This window comes from Lepidochelys olivacea, assembly GCF_965140295.1.
Source record: "Lepidochelys olivacea isolate rLepOli2 genome assembly, chromosome: 18".
Lineage (NCBI taxonomy): Eukaryota > Metazoa > Chordata > Testudines > Cheloniidae > Lepidochelys > Lepidochelys olivacea.
Genome location: NC_140428.1, coordinates 23,776,679 through 23,794,945, shown reverse-complemented (window position 1 = coordinate 23,794,945; position 18,267 = coordinate 23,776,679). Strand labels below are relative to the sequence as shown.

General features: G+C 45.5%; 2 protein-coding genes and 1 pseudogene across 6 annotated transcripts in view; 2 read left to right on the top strand and 1 right to left on the bottom strand.

Annotated features, from left to right (window-relative positions):
• Positions 1-1,479: 1,479 nt before the first annotated feature.
• Positions 1,480-12,789, bottom strand: LOC311532884 (uncharacterized protein). Of its 4 annotated transcripts, none has more exons than XM_084651824.1 (3): positions 12,681-12,789; positions 2,600-3,736; positions 1,480-2,011 (listed from the first exon to the last, which is right to left on the bottom strand). In XM_084651824.1, the coding sequence occupies exons 2-3, from the start codon at positions 3,180-3,182 to the stop codon at positions 1,770-1,772; spliced, it is 825 nt and encodes a 274-aa protein (XP_084507950.1). In that variant the 5' UTR covers positions 3,183-3,736; positions 12,681-12,789; the 3' UTR covers positions 1,480-1,769. The 4 variants fall into 4 exon arrangements, with proteins under 4 accessions (XP_084507950.1, XP_084507949.1, XP_084507948.1 ...); XM_084651823.1 differs by lacking the exon at positions 12,681-12,789 and adding an exon at positions 12,348-12,649; XM_084651822.1 differs by lacking the exon at positions 12,681-12,789 and adding an exon at positions 10,098-10,186.
• Positions 9,273-10,673, top strand: LOC311532984 (actin-related protein T2 pseudogene; annotated as a pseudogene). Its single transcript has 2 exons — positions 9,273-9,319; positions 9,868-10,673. The product of its transcript is annotated as an actin-related protein T2 pseudogene (transcript).
• Positions 11,768-18,267, top strand: part of SSU72 (SSU72 homolog, RNA polymerase II CTD phosphatase) — a 62,042-nt gene continuing 55,542 nt past the window's right edge. Inside the window, exon 1 of the mRNA XM_084651826.1 lies at positions 11,768-11,990. Coding sequence (XP_084507952.1) covers positions 11,911-11,990 — 80 coding nt within the window. The 5' untranslated portion in view covers positions 11,768-11,910. The remainder of the gene's footprint in view (positions 11,991-18,267) is intronic.

The window sequence follows — 18,267 nt, the reverse complement described above, 5'->3', positions numbered from 1 at the left end:
AACACCACACGCATTATCCAGCAATATATGCAGCACCAGAACCTGGCAAAGCGATACCGGGCGAGGAGGCGACGTCAGCGCAGTCACGTGAGTGATCAGGACATGGTCACAGATTTCTCTGAAAGCATGGGCCCTGCCAATGCATGCATCATGGTGCTAATGGGGCAGGTTCATGCTGTGGAACGCCGATTCTGGGCTCGGGAAACAAGCACAGACTGGTGGGACCGCATAGTGTTGCAGGTCTGGGACGATTCCCAGTGGCTGCAAAACTTTCGCATGCGTAAGGGCACTTTCATGGAACTTTGTGACTTGCTTTCCCCTGCCCTGAGGCGCATGAATACCAAGATGAGAGCAGCCCTCACAGTTGAGAAGCGAGTGGCGATAGCCCTGTGGTAGCTTGCAACGCCAGACAGCTACCGGTCAGTTGGGAATCAATTTGGAGTGGGCAAATCTACTGTGGGGGCTGCTGTGATGCAAGTAGCCCACGCAATCAAAGATCTGCTGATATCAAGGGTAGTGACCCTGGGAAATGTGCAGGTCATAGTGGATGGCTTTGCTACAATGGGATTCCCTAACTGTGGTGGGGCCATAGATGGAACCCATATCCCTATCTTGGCACCGGAGCACCAAGCCGCCGAGTACATAAACCGCAAGGGGTACTTTTCGATAGTGCTGCAAGCTCTGGTGGATCACAAGGGACGTTTCACCAACGTCAACGTGGGATGGCCGGGAAGGGTACATGACGCTCGCATCTTCAGGAACTCTGGTCTGTTTCAAAAGCTGCAGGAAGGGACTTTCTTCCCAGACCAGAAAATAACTGTTGGGGATGTTGAAATGCCTATATGTATCCTTGGGGACCCAGCCTACACCTTAATGCCATGGCTCATGAAGCCGTACACAGGCAGCCTGGACAGTAGTCAGGAGCTGTTCAACTACAGGCTGAGCAAGTGCAGAATGGTGGTAGAATGTGCATTTGGACGTTTAAAGGCGCGCTGGCGCAGTTTACTGACTCGCTTAGACCTCAGCGAAACCAATATTCCCACTGTTATTACTGCTTGCTGTGTGCTCCACAATATCTGTGAGAGTAAGGGGGAGACGTTTATGGCGGGGTGGGAGGTTGAGGCAAATCGCCTGGCTGCTGGTTACGTGCAGCCAGACACCAGGGCGGTTAGAAGAGCACAGGAGGGCGCGGTACGCATCAGAGAAGCTTTGAAAACCAGTTTCATGACTGGCCAGGCTACGGTGTGAAAGTTCTGTTTGTTTCTCCTTGATGAAACCCCCCGCCCCTTGGTTCACTCTACTTCCCTGTAAGCTAACCACCCTCCCCTCCTCCCTTCAATCACCGCTTGCAGAGGCAATAAAGTCATTGTTGCTTCACATTCATGCATTCTTTATTCATTCATCACACAAATAGGGGGATGACTACCAAGGTAGCCCAGGAGGGGTGGTGGAGGAGGGAAGGAAAATGCCACACAGCACTTTAAGCACAGCACTTTAAAAGTTTACAACTTTAAAATTTATTGAATGACAGCCTTCTTTTTTTGGGGCAATCCTCTGTGGTGGAGTGGCTGGTTGGCCGGAGGCCCCCCCACCGCGTTCTTGGGCATCTGGGTGTGGAGGCTATGGAACTTGGGGAGGAGGGCGGTTGGTTACAGAGGGGCTGCAGTGGCAGTCTGTGCTCCAGCTGCCTTTGCTGCAGCTCAGCCATACACTGGAGCACACTGGTTTGGTCCTGCAGCAGCCTCAGCATTGAATCCTGCCTCCTCTCATCACGCTGCCGCCACATTTTGAGCTTCAGCCCTCTCTTCAGCCCGCCACCTCTCCTCCCGGTCATTTTGTGCTTTCCTGCACTCTGACATTATTTGCCTCCACGCATTCGTCTGTGCTCTGTCAGTGTGGGAGGACAGCATGAGCTCGGAGAACATTTCATCGCGAGTGCGTTTTTTTTTCTTTCTAAGCTTCACTAGCCTCTGGGAAGGAGAAGATCCTGTGATCATTGAAACACATGCAGCTGGTGGAGAAAAAAAAAGGGACAGCGGTATTTAAAAAGACACATTTTATAAAACAGTGGCTACACTCTTTCAGGGTAAACCTTGCTGTTAACATTACATACATAGCACATGTGCTTTCGTTACAAGGTCGCATTTTGCCTTCTCCCACCGCGTGACTACCCCCTCAACCTTCTCCCCTCCCTGTGGCTAACAGCGGGAAACATTTCTGTTTAGCCACAGGCAAACAGCCCAGCAGGAATGGGCTCCTCTGAGGGTCCCCTGAAGAAAAGCACTCTATTTCAACCAGGTGACCATGAATTATATCTCACTCTCCTGAGGATAACACAGAGAGATAAAGAACGGATGTTGTTTGAATGCCAGCAAACATACACTGCAATGCTTTGTTCTACAATGATTCCCGAGTACGTGTTACTGGCCTGGAGTGGTAAAGTGTCCTACCATGAAGGACGCAATAAGGCTGCCCTCCCCAGAAACCTTTTGCAAAGGCTTTAGGACTACATCTAGGAGAACCGCAAATGCCAGGGCAAAGTAATCCTTTCACATGCTTGCTTTTAAACCATGTATAGTATTTTAAAAGGTACACTCACCAGAGGTCCCTTCTCCGCCTGCTGGGTCCAGGAGGCAGCCTTGGGTGGGTTTGGGGGGTACTGGCTCCAGGTCTAGGGTGAGAAACAGTTCCTGGCTGTCGGGAAAACTGGTTTCTCCGCTTGCTTGCTGTGAGCTATCTACAACCTCCTCCTCATCATCATCTTCTTCGTCCCCAAAACCTGCTTCCATATTGCCTCCATCTCCATTGAAGGAGTCAAACAACACGGCTGGGGTAGTGGTGGCTGAACCCCCTAAAATGGCATGCAGCTCATCATAGAAGCGGCATGTTTGGGGCTCTGACCCAGAGCGGCTGTTCGCTTCTCTGGTTTTCTGGTAGGCTTGCCTCAGCTCCTTCAGTTTCACGCGGCACTGCTTCGGGTCCCTGTTATGGCCTCTGTCCTTCATGCCCTGGGAGATTTTGACAAAGGTTTTGGCATTTCGAAAACTGGAACGGAGTTCTGATAGCATGGATTCCTCTCCCCAAACAGCGATCAGATCCCGTACCTCCCGTTCGGTCCGTGCTGGAGCTCTTTTGCGATTCTGGGACTCCATCATGGTCACCTGTGCTGATGAGGTCTGCATGGTCACCTGCAGCTTTCCACGCTGGCCAAACAGGAAATGAGATTCCAAAGTTTGCGGTTCTTTTCCTGTCTACCTGGCCAGTGCATCTGAGTTGAGAGTGCTGTCCAGAGCGGTCATAATGGAGCACTCTGGGATAGCTCCCGGAGGCCAATACCATCGAATTGTGTCCACAGTACCCCAAATTCGAGCCGGCAACGTCGATTTAAGCGCTAATCCACTTGTCAGGGGTGGAGTAAGGAAATCGATTTTAAGAGCCCTTTAAGTCGAAATAAAGGGCTTCATTGTGTGGACGGGTGCAGGTTGACATCGATTTAACGCTGCTAAATTCGACCTAAAGTCCTAGTGTAGACCAGGGCTTTGATGTAACTTGGCTGGTGATGGCACATGCATTCCCAAGCAGCTCTCATCACAGGTTCTCCTTTGCGAAACCCTTGTAGGTCAGATGGCAGCATCTCAGATCCAGACAAATGCACTGAGCTTCAGACACAGGCTCTAGAGGGATTTTTAGATCGACTGTGGCTTTAAAGGTACCATCGATCTCTGCTGTCATAGACCTGTCAATAGATAATAGGCTGAGCAAAAACTCCAACTCTAAACACCCTGAACTTTGTGGCTCAGGCTCAAATCATACATGTATGGCCACCCCCACACCTCCCCCACCCCCGAGAGAGAAAGGGACTTGCACAAGGTCTCACTGTGAATCGGTGGCAGAGCCAGAAACAAACCCAGGAATCCTCGAGCCCTGCTCTGACCACAAGCCAATGCTTCCACGTGCACAATGAAAACAGTCATAACAAGGTTAACAGGGGTTACCCAGAGTTTTATGGGCTGGAGCCGCTCCCTTACTCTTCCTGCTGTGGAAGTCCCGTCCCCCCTGCTCTGACACCCCCACTGTTTTGTGATGCAGCTGATTAAAGCAGCTGACTCGCAGCCTGCAGTCTTGTGACGGGATATTTTGTGTTTGTTGCACTGAGCTGTCCTTTTACAAATCACACCGAGAGCAGTGAGGCTGCACGGGGAGGATTGCTGTGGGGAGGGGAAGGAATGGAACACCCCTGCCCCCACCCCCAATTTTTGAATGGCAGCAGACCAGTTCCCCAACAGCTGGTGCAGCCTTGGCACTGCAGTGGCACCAGTGGCCAACAGTGCATTGCCATCTGGGGCAAGAATGCCCAGGGCCCTCCCCCCCATAGTCACAGATGTGCTGATGTTGCCTTCCCCTCCCCAGCTGCCAAACCTCCCTGCTTGCTGAGGTGCATGGAACATGCTGTTCAGATGAAGAACTATGAGAATGCTCAAATCCCCAGGCTCTGTGAGCTAAACTCACACATATCTGGGTAGGAGGGGATCTGATTGTACCACCCTGCCTGCTGGCCTAGGGCATGAGTTCTTCCTAGCAAGGGAGGACAAATGCAGAGAAGGAAATGCATGTGGATTTCTTCAGAAGAGCACTTTCCAATGAGAAGGAATCAGCTTCTCTTTCCCTCCGAAGCCTCATCAGCATTACCCAAGCTGCTGACGTGACCGAATGCTGAAAAAGAGTTGTCTGACTCCAGAGTCTTAAGGATGCTGATGGAGAAGAAATAAAAAAAGGCCACACCCATAAAGATGAAAAACACCCCTCCCTGGCACTACTGAGGTAGCACTTCTACATCAAGGAGTCTTCTGCTTGCTTTTAGCCCTTTCAATAAATTGCTGACCTTTTTGGATTTAAAAAATCAAGCAGAAGCAAGAGTCATAAAGCCAAAAGAAGACGTTTTCTTATGTAAACAAGCAGGAGCAGTTCTCGTCAGTTTAACTTTCTGATTTTCAAGCACTCACCATAATGTCCTAGGCTACAGAGTATCAGAGGGGTGGCCGTGTTCGTCTGTATCCCCAAAAACAATGAGGAGACTGGTGGCATCTTAAAGACTAACAGATTTATTTGGGCATAAGCTTTCGTGGGGAAAAAACCCACTTCTTCAGATGCATGGGGTCTGCAGAGGAAGTTTTAAATAAAAACTTTGAATAATTAAATATTTATTTTCATACTAGGTTTGTTCAGGTCTTATAAAGATCACCAGTTGCCTGAAAGAGAGTCCCTTTAAATTGGAAAGCATGCAATCCAGCACTTCAAAAAAGTTTGTGTTCTTTTGTTTTTTAATACTTGTATAGACAATTGAAATCAAAAGAGTAGATTTTTTTCAAGGCTCAAATGGCACTTAGGCACTCAATTCCCATTTATGAAAATCTACCCCAAAGTCTCCTTCACTGATGTTGTCCTTTTTCCTTTTGGCAAAGACTTATATACAGATTATCTCCCACTTGTGTTTCTAATGGAGCTTGAAATGGCTTTGTTCTTATTATTCTTGTTGTGCATATGCTAATTAAAAGCCAAATCAACAAATGTTTGCACAAATAAGACAGATCTATGACAAGACAATAAGACTGATCTTAGGGATTTCAGTACCTATCTGGACTTAGAATTGCAGACTTGGAGGGCATAAAGATGTTGTAGGGAGGAGGGTTTTAGGTTTACTGGGAACTGGGGAACCTTTGGGGAAAGGAAGAGCCTATGCAGGAAGGATGGGCTGCACCTAACCCAAAATGGAACCAGATGGCTGGAGTGTAAAATTGAAAAAGTTGGAAAGGATTGTTTTAAACTAAGGGATTGGGGAAAGCTGGCAGATGTGGATGGTCACACGACCTGAGCGGAGGCATCCCTTAGGGATGAATTTATTAAAGGGGGAAGAGTAGCACTGGAATTGAATTGGAATTAATTTGCAAACTGGATACAATTAACTTAGGCTTGAATAAAGACTGGGAGTGGATGTGTCATTACACAAAGTAAAGCTATTTCCCCATGTTTATTCCCGCCCTACTGTTCTTGTCAACTGCTGGAAATGGCCCATCTTGATTATCACTACAAAAGGTTCCCCCACACCCTCCTGCGGGTAATAGCTCACCTTTCCTGATCACTCTTGTTACAGTCTGTATGGTAACACCCATTGTTTCATGTTCTCTGTGTATATAAAATCTCCCCACTGTATTTTCCACTGTATGCATCCGATGAAGTGAGCTGTAGCTCACGAAAGTTTACTCTCTAATAAATTTGTTAGTCTCTAAGCTGCCACAAGTCCTCCTTTTTTTTTTTGAAAGGGGGAAGTCTATCGCCTAGTAAAGAGGATTGAAAAGAAGTTGGTAAATTACAGGTGGGAGTTAGCGAGGAACAGTCATTTAAACACAACTCATGAAGGCAAGCAACTGAATATAGACAAATGGACAAGTGCTGATATACAAATGCTAGAAGTCTAACTACTAAGATGGGTTTCAGAGTAACAGCCGTGTTAGTCTGTATTCGCAAAAAGAAAAGGAGGACTTGTGGCACCTTAGAGACTAACCAATTTATTTGAGCATAAGCTTTTGTGAGCTACAGCTCACTTCATCGGATGCATCCTGTGGAAAGTGTAGAAGATCTTTTTATACACACAAAGCATGGAAAAAATACCCCCCCCCCCATACCCCACTCTCCTGCTGGTAATAGCCCATCCAAAGTGACCACTCTCTTTACAATGTGTATGATAATCAAGTTGGGCCATTTCCAGCACAAATCCAGGTTTTCTCACCCCCCACCCCCCCACAAACTCACTCTCCTGCTGGTAATAGCCCATCCAAAGTGACAACTCTCTTTACAATGTGTATGATAAACAAGGTGGGCCATTTCCAGCACAAATCCAGGTTCTCTCACCCCCCCCCCTTTTTTTCCAAAAACCACACACACAAACTCACTCTCCTGCTGGTAATAGCTTATCCAAAGTGACCACTCTCCTTACAATGTGTATGAAAATCAAGGTGGGCCATTTCCAGCACAAATCCAGGTTTTCTCACCCTCCGTCCCCCCCCAAACTCACTCTCCTGCTGGTAATAGCCCATCCAAAGTGATCACTCTCTTTACAATGTGCATGATAATCAAGGTGTGATTATCATGCACATTGTAAAGAGAGTGGTCACTTTGGATGGGCTATTACCAGCAGGAGAGTGAGTTTGTTGGGGGGGAGGCGGAGGGTGAGAAAACCTGTATTTGTGCTGGAAATGGCCCACCATGATTTTCATACACATTGTAAGGAGAGTGGTCACTTTTGGATAAGCTATTACCAGCAGGAGAGTGAGTTTGTATGTGTGGTTTTTGGAAAAAAAAAAGGGTGGGGTGAGAAAACCTGGATTTGTGCTGGAAATGGTCCACCTTGATTATCATACACATTGTAAAGAGAGTGGTCACTTTGGATGGGCTATTACCAGCAGGAGAGTGGGGTATGGGGGGGGTATTTTTTCCATGCTTTGTGTGTATAAAAAGATCTTCTACACTTTCCACAGGATGCATCCGATGAAGTGAGCTGTAGCTCACAAAAGCTTATGCTCAAATAAATTGGTTAGTCTCTAAGGTGCCACAAGTACTCCTTTTCTTTCTACTAAGATGGGTGGATTAGAATGCCTGGCATTAAATGAGCATATTGATATAATCGGCATCACAGAAACTTGGTGGAATGAGGATAATCAGCGGTATGTGGAAATACCAGGGTACAAAATATATAGGAATGACAGAGTAGGTAGTGCTGGTCGGGGAGTGGCTCTATATGAGTAAGAAAGCATAAAGTCCAATACAGTAAAAATCTTAAATAAATCAAACAATACCATAGACTCTGTAGGGATAGAAATTCCATGCTTGGCTAAGAGGATAGTAGTAAGAACATATTAGCAACCACCAGACCAGGGTGGTGACTGTGATTGTGAAATGCTCAGGGAGATTAGAGAGGCTACAAAGGCAGAAAACGCAACAATAATGGGGGATTTCAACTATCTTCATTTTGACTGGGAACATATCACCTCAGGAAGGGATGCAGAGATGAAATTTCTAGACACATTAAATGACTCCTCTTTGAGGCACCTAGTCCTGGAACCCACAACTGGAGAGAAGTCCTAAGTGGAGTACAGGATCTGATCCAAGAGGTGAATACAGCTGAACTGCTCTGTAATAGGCAGCAGGTTTAAAATAAACAAAAGAAAGTACGTCTTCACAGAGCCAACCTTTGGAACTCATTGCCAGGGGATGTTGTGAATGCCAAAAGTATAACTGGGCTCAAAAAAGAATGAGATAAATTCATGGAGCATAGGTCCATCAATGGCTATTAGCCAAGATGGTCAGAGACACAACCACATGCTCTGGGTGTCCCTAAACCTCCAACTACCAGAAGCTGGGTTTGGAGGACAGGGGATGGATCACTCAAAATTGCCCTGTTCTGTTCATTCCCTCTGGCCACTGTCAGAGACAGGATACTGGGCTAGATGGACAATTGTCTGACCCAGTGGGGCTATTCTTATGTTTGTACAAAGAATTACTCTACTTACAAAGTTGAATGATTGTAAGAGCAGGTGTTTTTTTGGATTTACTTAAATTAGACAAACCACTGGGTCTTCCACAGAGCTCCGTGCAGAAGGAGCCTTAAGTCCATGCAGATCTCTTTGCAGAACAAAGGCCTGATATAGGAGTGGGATAAACCCAGCAGGAGTACGTTCAGTCTGGTCTGAGGGGCCATGCTCCCGCAGCTCAGTCCTCCCACAGTCCAAGCTGAACTCTATTACAGAGCAACCCAGTTCATTTGGGCCTCCATCTTTAAATGCCCATCCATGCCAATTTTGCTGACCTGGCTTTAATTTATTGTCAATGTACCTCTGTTGCCCCCGGCACCTTTGCTTGGATAAGGACCCTCAAGAGGCAAAAGCAGATAGCTGCAACTGTGTCAGATATAGACTCTGCCATGAGCAGACTGGAAAAGTTTTCAAATTCATGCTTATCTTTTTGGATTGTCTGGGAGGCAACATAGTCAGTGCAGGCAACCTGGGTATCAGGACTCTAGCTTCATAGATGGTCAAAAGAGACCATTAATGATTATCTAGTCAACTCCTGTATAACACCGGCCAGAGAACTTGGCACAATAATTCCCACATGAAGCCCATAATTTGTGGCTGAGCTACAGCATATTTCTGAACAAGGTTCTGTTCCTGATTTGGGAAGGGCAGATGGTCTAGTGATCAGAGTAGAGGACTGGAACCATGGGCTCTACCCCTAGATCTGTCTCTAGTATCCTTTGTGACCTCAGGTAAGTTACTTAACCTCTGTGTTCCTTGATTTTCCATCTGTAAAATGGGGATAATATTTTCCTACTTTTGTAAAGAGCTTCGGGATCCTTGGATGGAATGCACTATCAAAATTTAGTGTGGTTATTATTGTTTTGTGACCTCAGGAATCTAGAATATTTATCCCTGAACATTCTAACTTCACTAAATTTCCAAAAAACCAAAACCAAGCCCCAGCGCCAACCTCAGCAGCTTCATTCTCTCTTCCTGCTGTAATGTTTGATTAAAAAATCTTACAAACCTGAGCTGTGATTTTTGACAATGGATCCGGTCATGTAAAGCTGGCATTGCAGGAGAGATGACATCAAGATCTGTCATTATTTCAGTGGTTGGTCACCCTAAAGTGAAAGCAGCTGTGCCTGGAGATGGTCAGGAGGAATACTATGTTGGAGAAGAAGCCCTGTCCAAGTTGGAGGACCTTATCTTTGAAATATCCTATTGACCATGGCAGGGCTGCATCTTGAGATGACGTGGAGAAGCTCTGGAGACACATCTAGGCGTGTGAGCTTAGAACAGATGCCAGCGAGAGGCCAGTGCTAAAGAGCGAGCCCCCTCTGAATCCCCTTCACAATTGAGAAAAAATAACTGAGCTGATGTTTGAGCATTTTAAGGTACCAGGTCTGTATCTATCTGTGCAGGCGACATTGGCATTGTATGCATCGGCTCATACCACTGGAATGGTAATGGACAGTGGAGATGGAGTTACCCATGCAGTGCCCATCTATGAAGGACACTGCTTACCTCATGCTGTTTCCAGGCTGGATGTTGAAGGCAGGGATATCACTGAATACCTCATGAGGCTCCTCTCGACAAGTGGCTGTTCTCTCATGAGCAGGGCTAAGAGAAATATGGTGAACTGTCAGATATCAAGGAAAAGTCCTGCTATGTGGCTTTAGACCCCAGCCAAGAGATTAAGAAGAAGTCAGAGGAGGTCCTGAGAGATTATAAACTTCCTGATGGAAATGCCATCAAAATTGGTCTTCACCTCTGCAGAGCACCAGAAAATCTTTTCACGTAGCATTGGCATTGATACACCCAGAGCTTCATACTCTGATTTCCAACAGAGTTACAAAGCGTGATGGGGATATTTGCCTGCATCTGTATGGCAATGTGGTATTGGCTGGTGGCTCATCCCTTTTTCAGAGACTAAATGAGAGGCTGTTTAAAGAGATAGAGCAGCAAGTCCGTAAAGGAGTTCATGTAAGGATTGTAGCCCTGCCAGACAGGAAGTGCTCTGTGCAGATGGGAGCTTCCATCATTACTTACCTGGCATCCTTCATGCCAATGTGGATCACTGTTTGGGACTACAAAGAATAAGGACCTTCTGTTATGCACAGAAAATGCTTTTAAGAGGTCTCAGGTCAGAGTTGAATTGTGTCAGCTACCATTGAGAATTGCACTGAAGACTTAACTGGAAAAAAAAGTTGTCCCGTGATGGTGATTGAATAAAAGTGAAAAAGTGCATTAAATGATCTTTGCAGTGTTGTTATAGCTGTGTTGGTCCCAGAATATTAGAGAGACAAGGCAGTTGAGGTACTATCTTTTATTGGACCAACTTCTGACAGTGAGAGAGACAAGCTTTCAAGTTACACAGAGCTACAGGACCTGAAGAAGAGCTCTGTGTAGCTCAGAAGCTTGTCTCTTTCACCAACCAAAGATATTACCTCACTCACCTTGTCTCTCTGTGGTATTTATAAGGTGCTCATCATTTTGGAATCTATGGTATTAGTAGTTATTATAGCCTAAAAAAAGGATGCTCTGGGGGATAAACTGATCACTACAATTGTCAGGTAGGAATTATCCCCCCACCCTCTTGTTCCCCCTCCCTGCCCCTGGCTTTGCACTCTGTGTAATCATTTGTGTCCCTGCCAAATGTGTGCCAGATGCCTCAGTATTAGGATTGTAAATTTAAATGGCTGCATGAGGGTCAGGGCAATGGCGAATCAGGGCCTTTTTCTATAAGAAAGTGAGTTCTAGAGAGTTTCCCTACTGAGACTGTCACTTAGTGCCAGAGGCTTTTCTGATGGTATCACCTACCCTTTAGGGACTCGGCAAACTCATTTCTCACCAGCTCCAAAGTGTGCCTGGCTTTTATGCCTGAGAGCCTGGGTGGGATTCGAACCGCTGTCCAAAAGGCAATTCATTCTGAAGCACATTCTCTGCCTCCTCCCCTGGGCATGGCACAGAGCGCTGGCAGGCCCTCTTGCTCCACTAGGGCGGCGCTGTCACACTTGTGCTTCTCCTTTCTATGACTGGCGGCCCCTCGCTCTGGTGTAACGCTCACAGATCCGTCTTCTCTATGGCTGGCGGACCTTCCCTGCGGTGGCGCTCTCTCTTTCGGCCCGCCTCTCGATGGTATGCGAAGGGCTCCGCTCTCGCGCGGTCTCTATGGTTAGGGGAAGCAGGTCGACGCTGCCCCTGGTGACACGTCCCGGCGCCGCCCGTCGTTGGCTCTGGCCGCCATTTTATGTGAGCCGCAGCCGGAGCCGGACGGCCGGGACCAGAGGAGTCACGATACCGGCGGAGGGGAGCTGGGCCTCTTCCGCGTCCCGCCATGCCCTCCTCGCCGCTCCGGGTGGCCGTGGTGTGCTCCAGCAACCAGAACCGCAGCATGGAGGCGCACAACATCCTTAGGTAACCGGGGCCTGCCCGTCACTCCCCCTTCCCCGGGACCGGGCCTGCCCGGCCCTGCCCGTCGTGGCCCCTTCCCTCGCCGAGGCCGCCCCTCGTCTTCCCCACGCACGGGGGCTGCTCGCCGCCGCGTCTGCCCTGGGGCCTGCCCCGGACCGGATCCCCGCGCCCCTGCACCGGGCCCAGCCCGCTATCCTGGGGGAGGCTCGTAATCTTCTCCGGCGACTGAGCCTCCCGGCCCTGGGCACTCCCCAGCCAGCGTCCCCCTCCCGCCCGCTTCCCTTTGCCCGAGCCACCTGGGCTCGGCCCCGCTGGAGCCCGGCCCGGGGGCGGGTTTGAACTGCTCCTTGTGAGACTGACCCCGGTTCCTGGTCTCCATCGGGTCTCGCCCCCGTATTGACATGGGGCGGGGGGGGGCGGTTCGGTTCACACTCTCGCCGGAAGAGATCGACGGGGCCCCACCTCCGCTGGCCTCGCTCAAGTCCCGGGCTGGGTTAATCTCCTTGGCCAGGGGTCTGGGCCCTATCCCGGCTTCCCCGGGCTGCTCCGCCCCTCTGATAAGGCTGGCCCGGTCCCAGGGCTCTGGCGGAGCATTAACATCCGCATCTCTCCCCCCCACAACAACCCCATGCTTGCCGGCCCGGAGCAATCCCATGGGCTGGCTTCTGGGGGGCTCGGCAGCCTAAAACCAACCTGCCCCGGCGTCATCCGCCCTCTCTGAATACACCGGCGGGATTCAGAGACTCGAGCCCCCTCTCGCTGGCTTGTTAGAGGGACACTGGACAGGCCGCTCAGCTCTGAACGTTCAATTTCCCCTTCAGGAATATGGCCGCTCGCATAGTTAGTGCTGCCAATGTTTTCAACTCTTCACTTAGTTTAGAGCGGAAAATACACGAGAGAGACCGAAAGGAGGGAGGAAAAAAGTGATGAGCCAGAAAGTGTGTTTGTTGAAGCTCCCTTATCTAGCACAAGGAAGTAATCTAGGTCTTGGCTTAAAATAACTTGAAAGGAAAGTTTAGGAATAAACTGAGGAATGTATTTAAAATGTTTTAAAGCACACATGGCACGTGATCAATAAAATATCTCTCTGGTGGTGGCAGCCATCTTGGTCGAAGGCAATTTACCATGTTAGTAATAGTCAAACTCATTGTAAGACTCATTGAGACAATATCATAAACATCCTGTTGTAAACAAAACTGCCTTTCCTGTTACTAAACACTAAAAAATATTAAAAATTAAGGGATTTTAAAAATGCAGTATACTTTTCACATTTTGCTGTTTTACTCTTTGTATTTCTCTCAGCTCCTACAAGGGAAACGGATGAAGTCACTTTCAGGTTCCCAATGCTGCAAGTTCTGTTGGGATTTAAAAAAAAAAATCATGAAAACATTTCTATTGGTCTTAGATCTTGCAATGAGCTCTTAGCCTGTTAGCACAAAACTTAGGTTTTAAACAATATGAGTTAATAGTTAACAACCCCTTAAAATCATCATTAAATGGCTGTCTGGATAAAAAATATTTTCTTTCTTGTGTGCTGATAATGCTTCAGACAATTAAAAAAGTAATAAGTTATAGAAATTTACTGCTTCCATTTCCAAAATGACAGGTGAAATTCAGTGTTGATAAGTGCAAATGCACATTGGAAAACATACATTCAAATGATGGTGTCTAAATTAGCTGTACCACTCAAGAAAGAGATGTTGGAGTCATCGTGGATCATTCTCTGAATATTCTGGCTCAATGTGCAGCAGCAGTCAAAAAGGCAAATAGAATGTTAGGAACCATTAGGAAGGGAATAGATAAGACAGAAAATATCATAATGCGATTAAATAAATCCATTGTAAGCCTATTCCTTTAATGCTGCATGTACTTCTGGTCACCCCATCTTAAAAAGATATCAGAATTGGAAAAACTACAGAGAAAGGCAACAAAAATGATTAGGGGTATGGACAGCTTCTGTGTGAGATTGATTAAAAAGACTGGGACTGCTCAGTTTAGAAAAGCTATGACTAAGGTGGGTATGATAGAAGTCTGTAAAATCATGAATGGTGTGGTGAGGGTGAATAGGGAAGTGTTACACACACACATACACAAAACACATACATACCTGGGGTCACTAATTGAAATAATAGGCAGATAGTTTAAAACAAAGATAAGGAAGTATTTATTCACACAGTCAACCTGTGGAACTTGTTGCAGTGGGATGTCATGAAGGTCAAAAGTATAACTGGGTTCAAAAAAGAATTAGAAAAATTCCCAGTGGATAGGTCCTTCAATGACTATTAGCCAAGATGGTCAGGGACGCAACCCCATGCTCTGGGAGTCCCTAAACTTCCAACCGCCAGAAGCTGGGACTGGACGACAGTGGATGGACCACTCGATAATTGCCCTCTTCTGTTCATTCCCTCTGAAGCGTCTGGTGCCAACCGTTGTTAGAAGACAGGATACTGGGCTAGATGGACCATTGGTCTGACCCAGTATGGTCATAATGTTCATTTATGCTGTTTTGCTTTTTACATATTCCTAATGTGGACAATGGAAAATATTCATTTTCTAGTGAACTTCAATTTGTGGTTTATAGACTCTTAAGTCAGAGATGGAAAATACCTACTTGATCATCCAGTCATCCATCTTGCTATTGTGGGATTGTGCCCTACAGTGCTTTACATGTTTTTCCAAAGCACACTACAACTAGATATTGCATCAAACAATGTGGGGGAATGTTTCAATTGAACAAAACTGTTACTGAAATTTTAAAATAGCATAGAGGCATTTATATTGCATTTTATAAAGTTTCTCAGACAAAAAATTAGGTTTTATAATACAGGATACTGTCCCTTTGAAACGATGGGCAGAGTTTTACATGATATCTAAAAATGCTTGAAAGAGCTTTCTGAAACGTGATGCTCTGAGGGGTTGTAAAACTATTCTGTTTGTAGTTTATTTTAAAATATTTGCACTGAGAAACTGAAACAATAAAATTAAAACCCTGTTACAGGGCTTTTCTTAGTGTTGAGGAAGTTCTATTAAATAGTTCATATCTTAAATACTGTTTACCCTACTCTCAAGTTTCAGTATTTATGGGTATAGGCTTTACAGATTTTGTTTAAAAAAAAAACAACACTAATTTTTTTTTAAGTCAAGTCTTTTCACTTTGGCAGTGTTATTTTTTTTCTAGTTCTTAATTAGTGGAGGAAACATTTGTCAATACTGCCCATCATCTTAAAAATTTACTCAGTTTATGATATTTTTGACCTGTCTGAAGCACTATAGAATTTTAAAACCATTTATTTTGTTAGTCTTAATACATGGTTTATGTGGGGTGTTTTCAATATTTTTATTGTAATAGGGTCTTATGCTTTTTTTTTTTTTAAATGCATGAAATTATCAGGTGTTTCAGGTAGGTTTGATATAAAATTGAAAACTTGTCCTTGACAAAAATCTCAATATTTGTCTCTGTTTTGGACTCAGAAATGCCAGTTCCAAATAAAAACGTTTTTCTGACACATTTCAACTCTTTTCTCTTCCCCCCCCCCCCAAAAAAAAAAAAAGGGAAAAAAAGAAAAACAGTGCTCTTGCGTATAGAAACTTCAGGATTTGGGATGGTTCAAAATTGATCAAATTATCTTTTAAAGGTCTGCTTCTGCTATAACCCCCCCTCAAATTTTAACCCTCTTTAAAAAAAAAAAAGGAAGATTTTTTTGAGAAATCTATAAACTCTTGACCCTTTTAAATTGAAGCACAGTGGATTCCATTTAGGGTGAGATGTATGGTTTAGTTTGGAAACTTAGCTAAGGCTGTTTGTCAGACTGACATTCTGTATAGCTTTATACTATCACTTATGCCTTACAGAGAGTCAGATATCTGTATGTTTTCTATATTCTTTGTTCTCTATGGCTGCAAATGTCCTACAAGATCAAACAATAGCTGCTTTCTGTTTTTTTTAAAATGGATTTCCCAATGTCCCAATATAGTCCCTCATCTATTACTTACAACTATATTTAAACTTTTTACAACTATAACGCTATGATACAAAAGTCGAACAAGATCTGTGAAACTACTGCATATATGTAGCTTGTTGAAATATAAAACCAAACACAAAATACCCCAAACAATATTGACCAAATAAATGACTTTCATATCTTAAAAGTTGCCAAACCGGATGTCATTCTGTAACCATACTCAGCCACACCTAGCTTATCCTATGTTGTAATGACTTTTATAGTTTTCACTTGGGATACACTACAACAGAGGTTCTCAAACTGGGGGTCGGGACCCCTCAGGGGGTCATGAGGTGGTTATATGGGGGGTCGTGAGCTGTCAGCCTCCACGTCAAACCCCACTTTGCATCCAACATTTATAATGGTGTTAAATATGTAAAGTTTTTAATTTATAAGGGGGGTTATGCTCAGAGGCTTGCTATGTGAAAGGGGTCACCAGTGCAAAAGTTTGAGAACCACTCCACTACAACATGGTGACGTTCTCTTGCATAGTATTTTAAATGTATGCAGTAATACTACATAAAATCATAGTTATCTATGGGAATTTGCACAGTGAATGATAGTACCTTTGCATGTGTATATGTAAGCTTAATACAGTAGAATGTTACCGTTTCTCTCTTGGATCATGAAAATTTAAATACAAACGGGTCTATAATACACTGATACTGTCAAGGTCTCTGAGACCGTTTGCCACCCCTTAACTGGTTTAAAGTTGTTGTGCAAGAGCAGTAGCCATTTAGGGAAGGGGGAAGAATAACTTTGTCAGTGAAGAATTCTAATGAAAATGGATTTCTTTTAGTTTAAGAATCACGATCTATTCATAATGTAACTTTTATTTGTATAGTGGCAGTTCTCAAAGTCCCCAGTTGGGATCAATGCTCATATTGAGTATTGTATAAACTTGTAAAATGACATTTCCTGCAAGTATTTTGGGTCAGTCTAAGACAAGATGCAACAATTGAGTTGAGCAAACAGCAAAAGGGAATGGGGGGGGAGGAGGAGGAAGGTAACAGTAATAAAGTTCCATGGTTACATAGGTTAGTGGCAGGCACAGCATCATGGTTCTGAACCATTTACTTTTTTTTTTTATAAAAATATAATTAAATATCAAAGTCCCTGGGTTTGGTGATAGTATTGTTACAGTATAATGTGTATCAGTCTGTGAAACTGCAGTATATTAATAGAGAATGTATATAAAGCAAACATAGAATCCTACACTGAAATAATTCAGATTTATATTTCCTTTTATGAAGACACATTATAGTAGTACATCTCTACCCCGATATAACATGTCCTGATATAACACGAATTTGGCTGTAACACAGTAAAGCAGTGCTCTGGGGGGCAGGGCTGCGTGCTCCAGCGGAGCAGCGCGTCAGTGTGTCTGGCTCTGACACGGGGCTCTGAGTGGCGTGTTAAGGGTGCCAGTCCAGGGCTGAGGGGTTGGATAAGGGGCAGAGGGTCTCGGGAGGCGGTCAGGGAGCAGGGGGGTTTGGATGGTTTTGAGGGCGGGGTGGTCAGGGGATGGGGAACGGGGGTGTTGGATAGGGCGTGGGAGTCCCAGGGGGCCTGTCAGGGGGCAGGGGTGTGGATAGGGGTCGGGGCAGTCAGGGGGTTGGGTTGGGGGTGGTCTCTGGAGGGGGCAGTCAGGGAAAAGGAGCAGGGGGTCTTAGATGGGGGTGGGGTCTTCGGAGGGGTGGTTAGGGGTCGGGGGGGTCTCTGGAAGGGGTAGTCGGGACAAAGGGGGAGAGGGTTGGATGGGTCGGGAGTTCTGAGAGGTCAGTCGGGATGGGAAGTGACTATTAATAACGGAAATGTTCGAGGCCAAAGCAAGTTGGATATAACATGGTTTCACCTATAACGCGGTAAGATTTTTTGGCTCCCGAGGGCTGCGTTATATTGGGGTAGAGGTGTATTGTTGCCAGAAAAGACTATAAATTAATGTAAATGAACAAAGTTTTATTTGTTCTACAGCTATGTTCTTCAGGACAGAGAACTGTTTGTCAATTCATTATTGTAACCTCATTGTAAATGGACAGCACTATGTACATTGGATCATCTCAACATGGCAATTTGAACATATGTTTATATTTATATGCTAACTACAGGAATGAATGATGGTGTGATAAGCCAGTGAAGGAAAGACTAAATTACTGGGGTAAAAGGCAGCGTGAAGCCTCCAATATGCAGGCATAATATAGGGGCTATAGCAACTGCAATTATTTCCTTGCTTTTATCAGTTTGCATCACAGTTCAGTGTTCTTTATTAGTTTGTAAGC

Coding starts and splice junctions, on each gene's coding strand:
- LOC311532884 (XM_084651824.1), bottom strand. CDS start 3,182: ATGCAGACCTCATCAGCACAGGTGACCATGATGGAGTCCCAGAATCGC. Junction 2,012..2,599: donor AGGCGGAGAAGGGACCTCTG/GTGAGTGTACCT, acceptor TTTCTCCACCAG/CTGCATGTGTTTCAATGATC.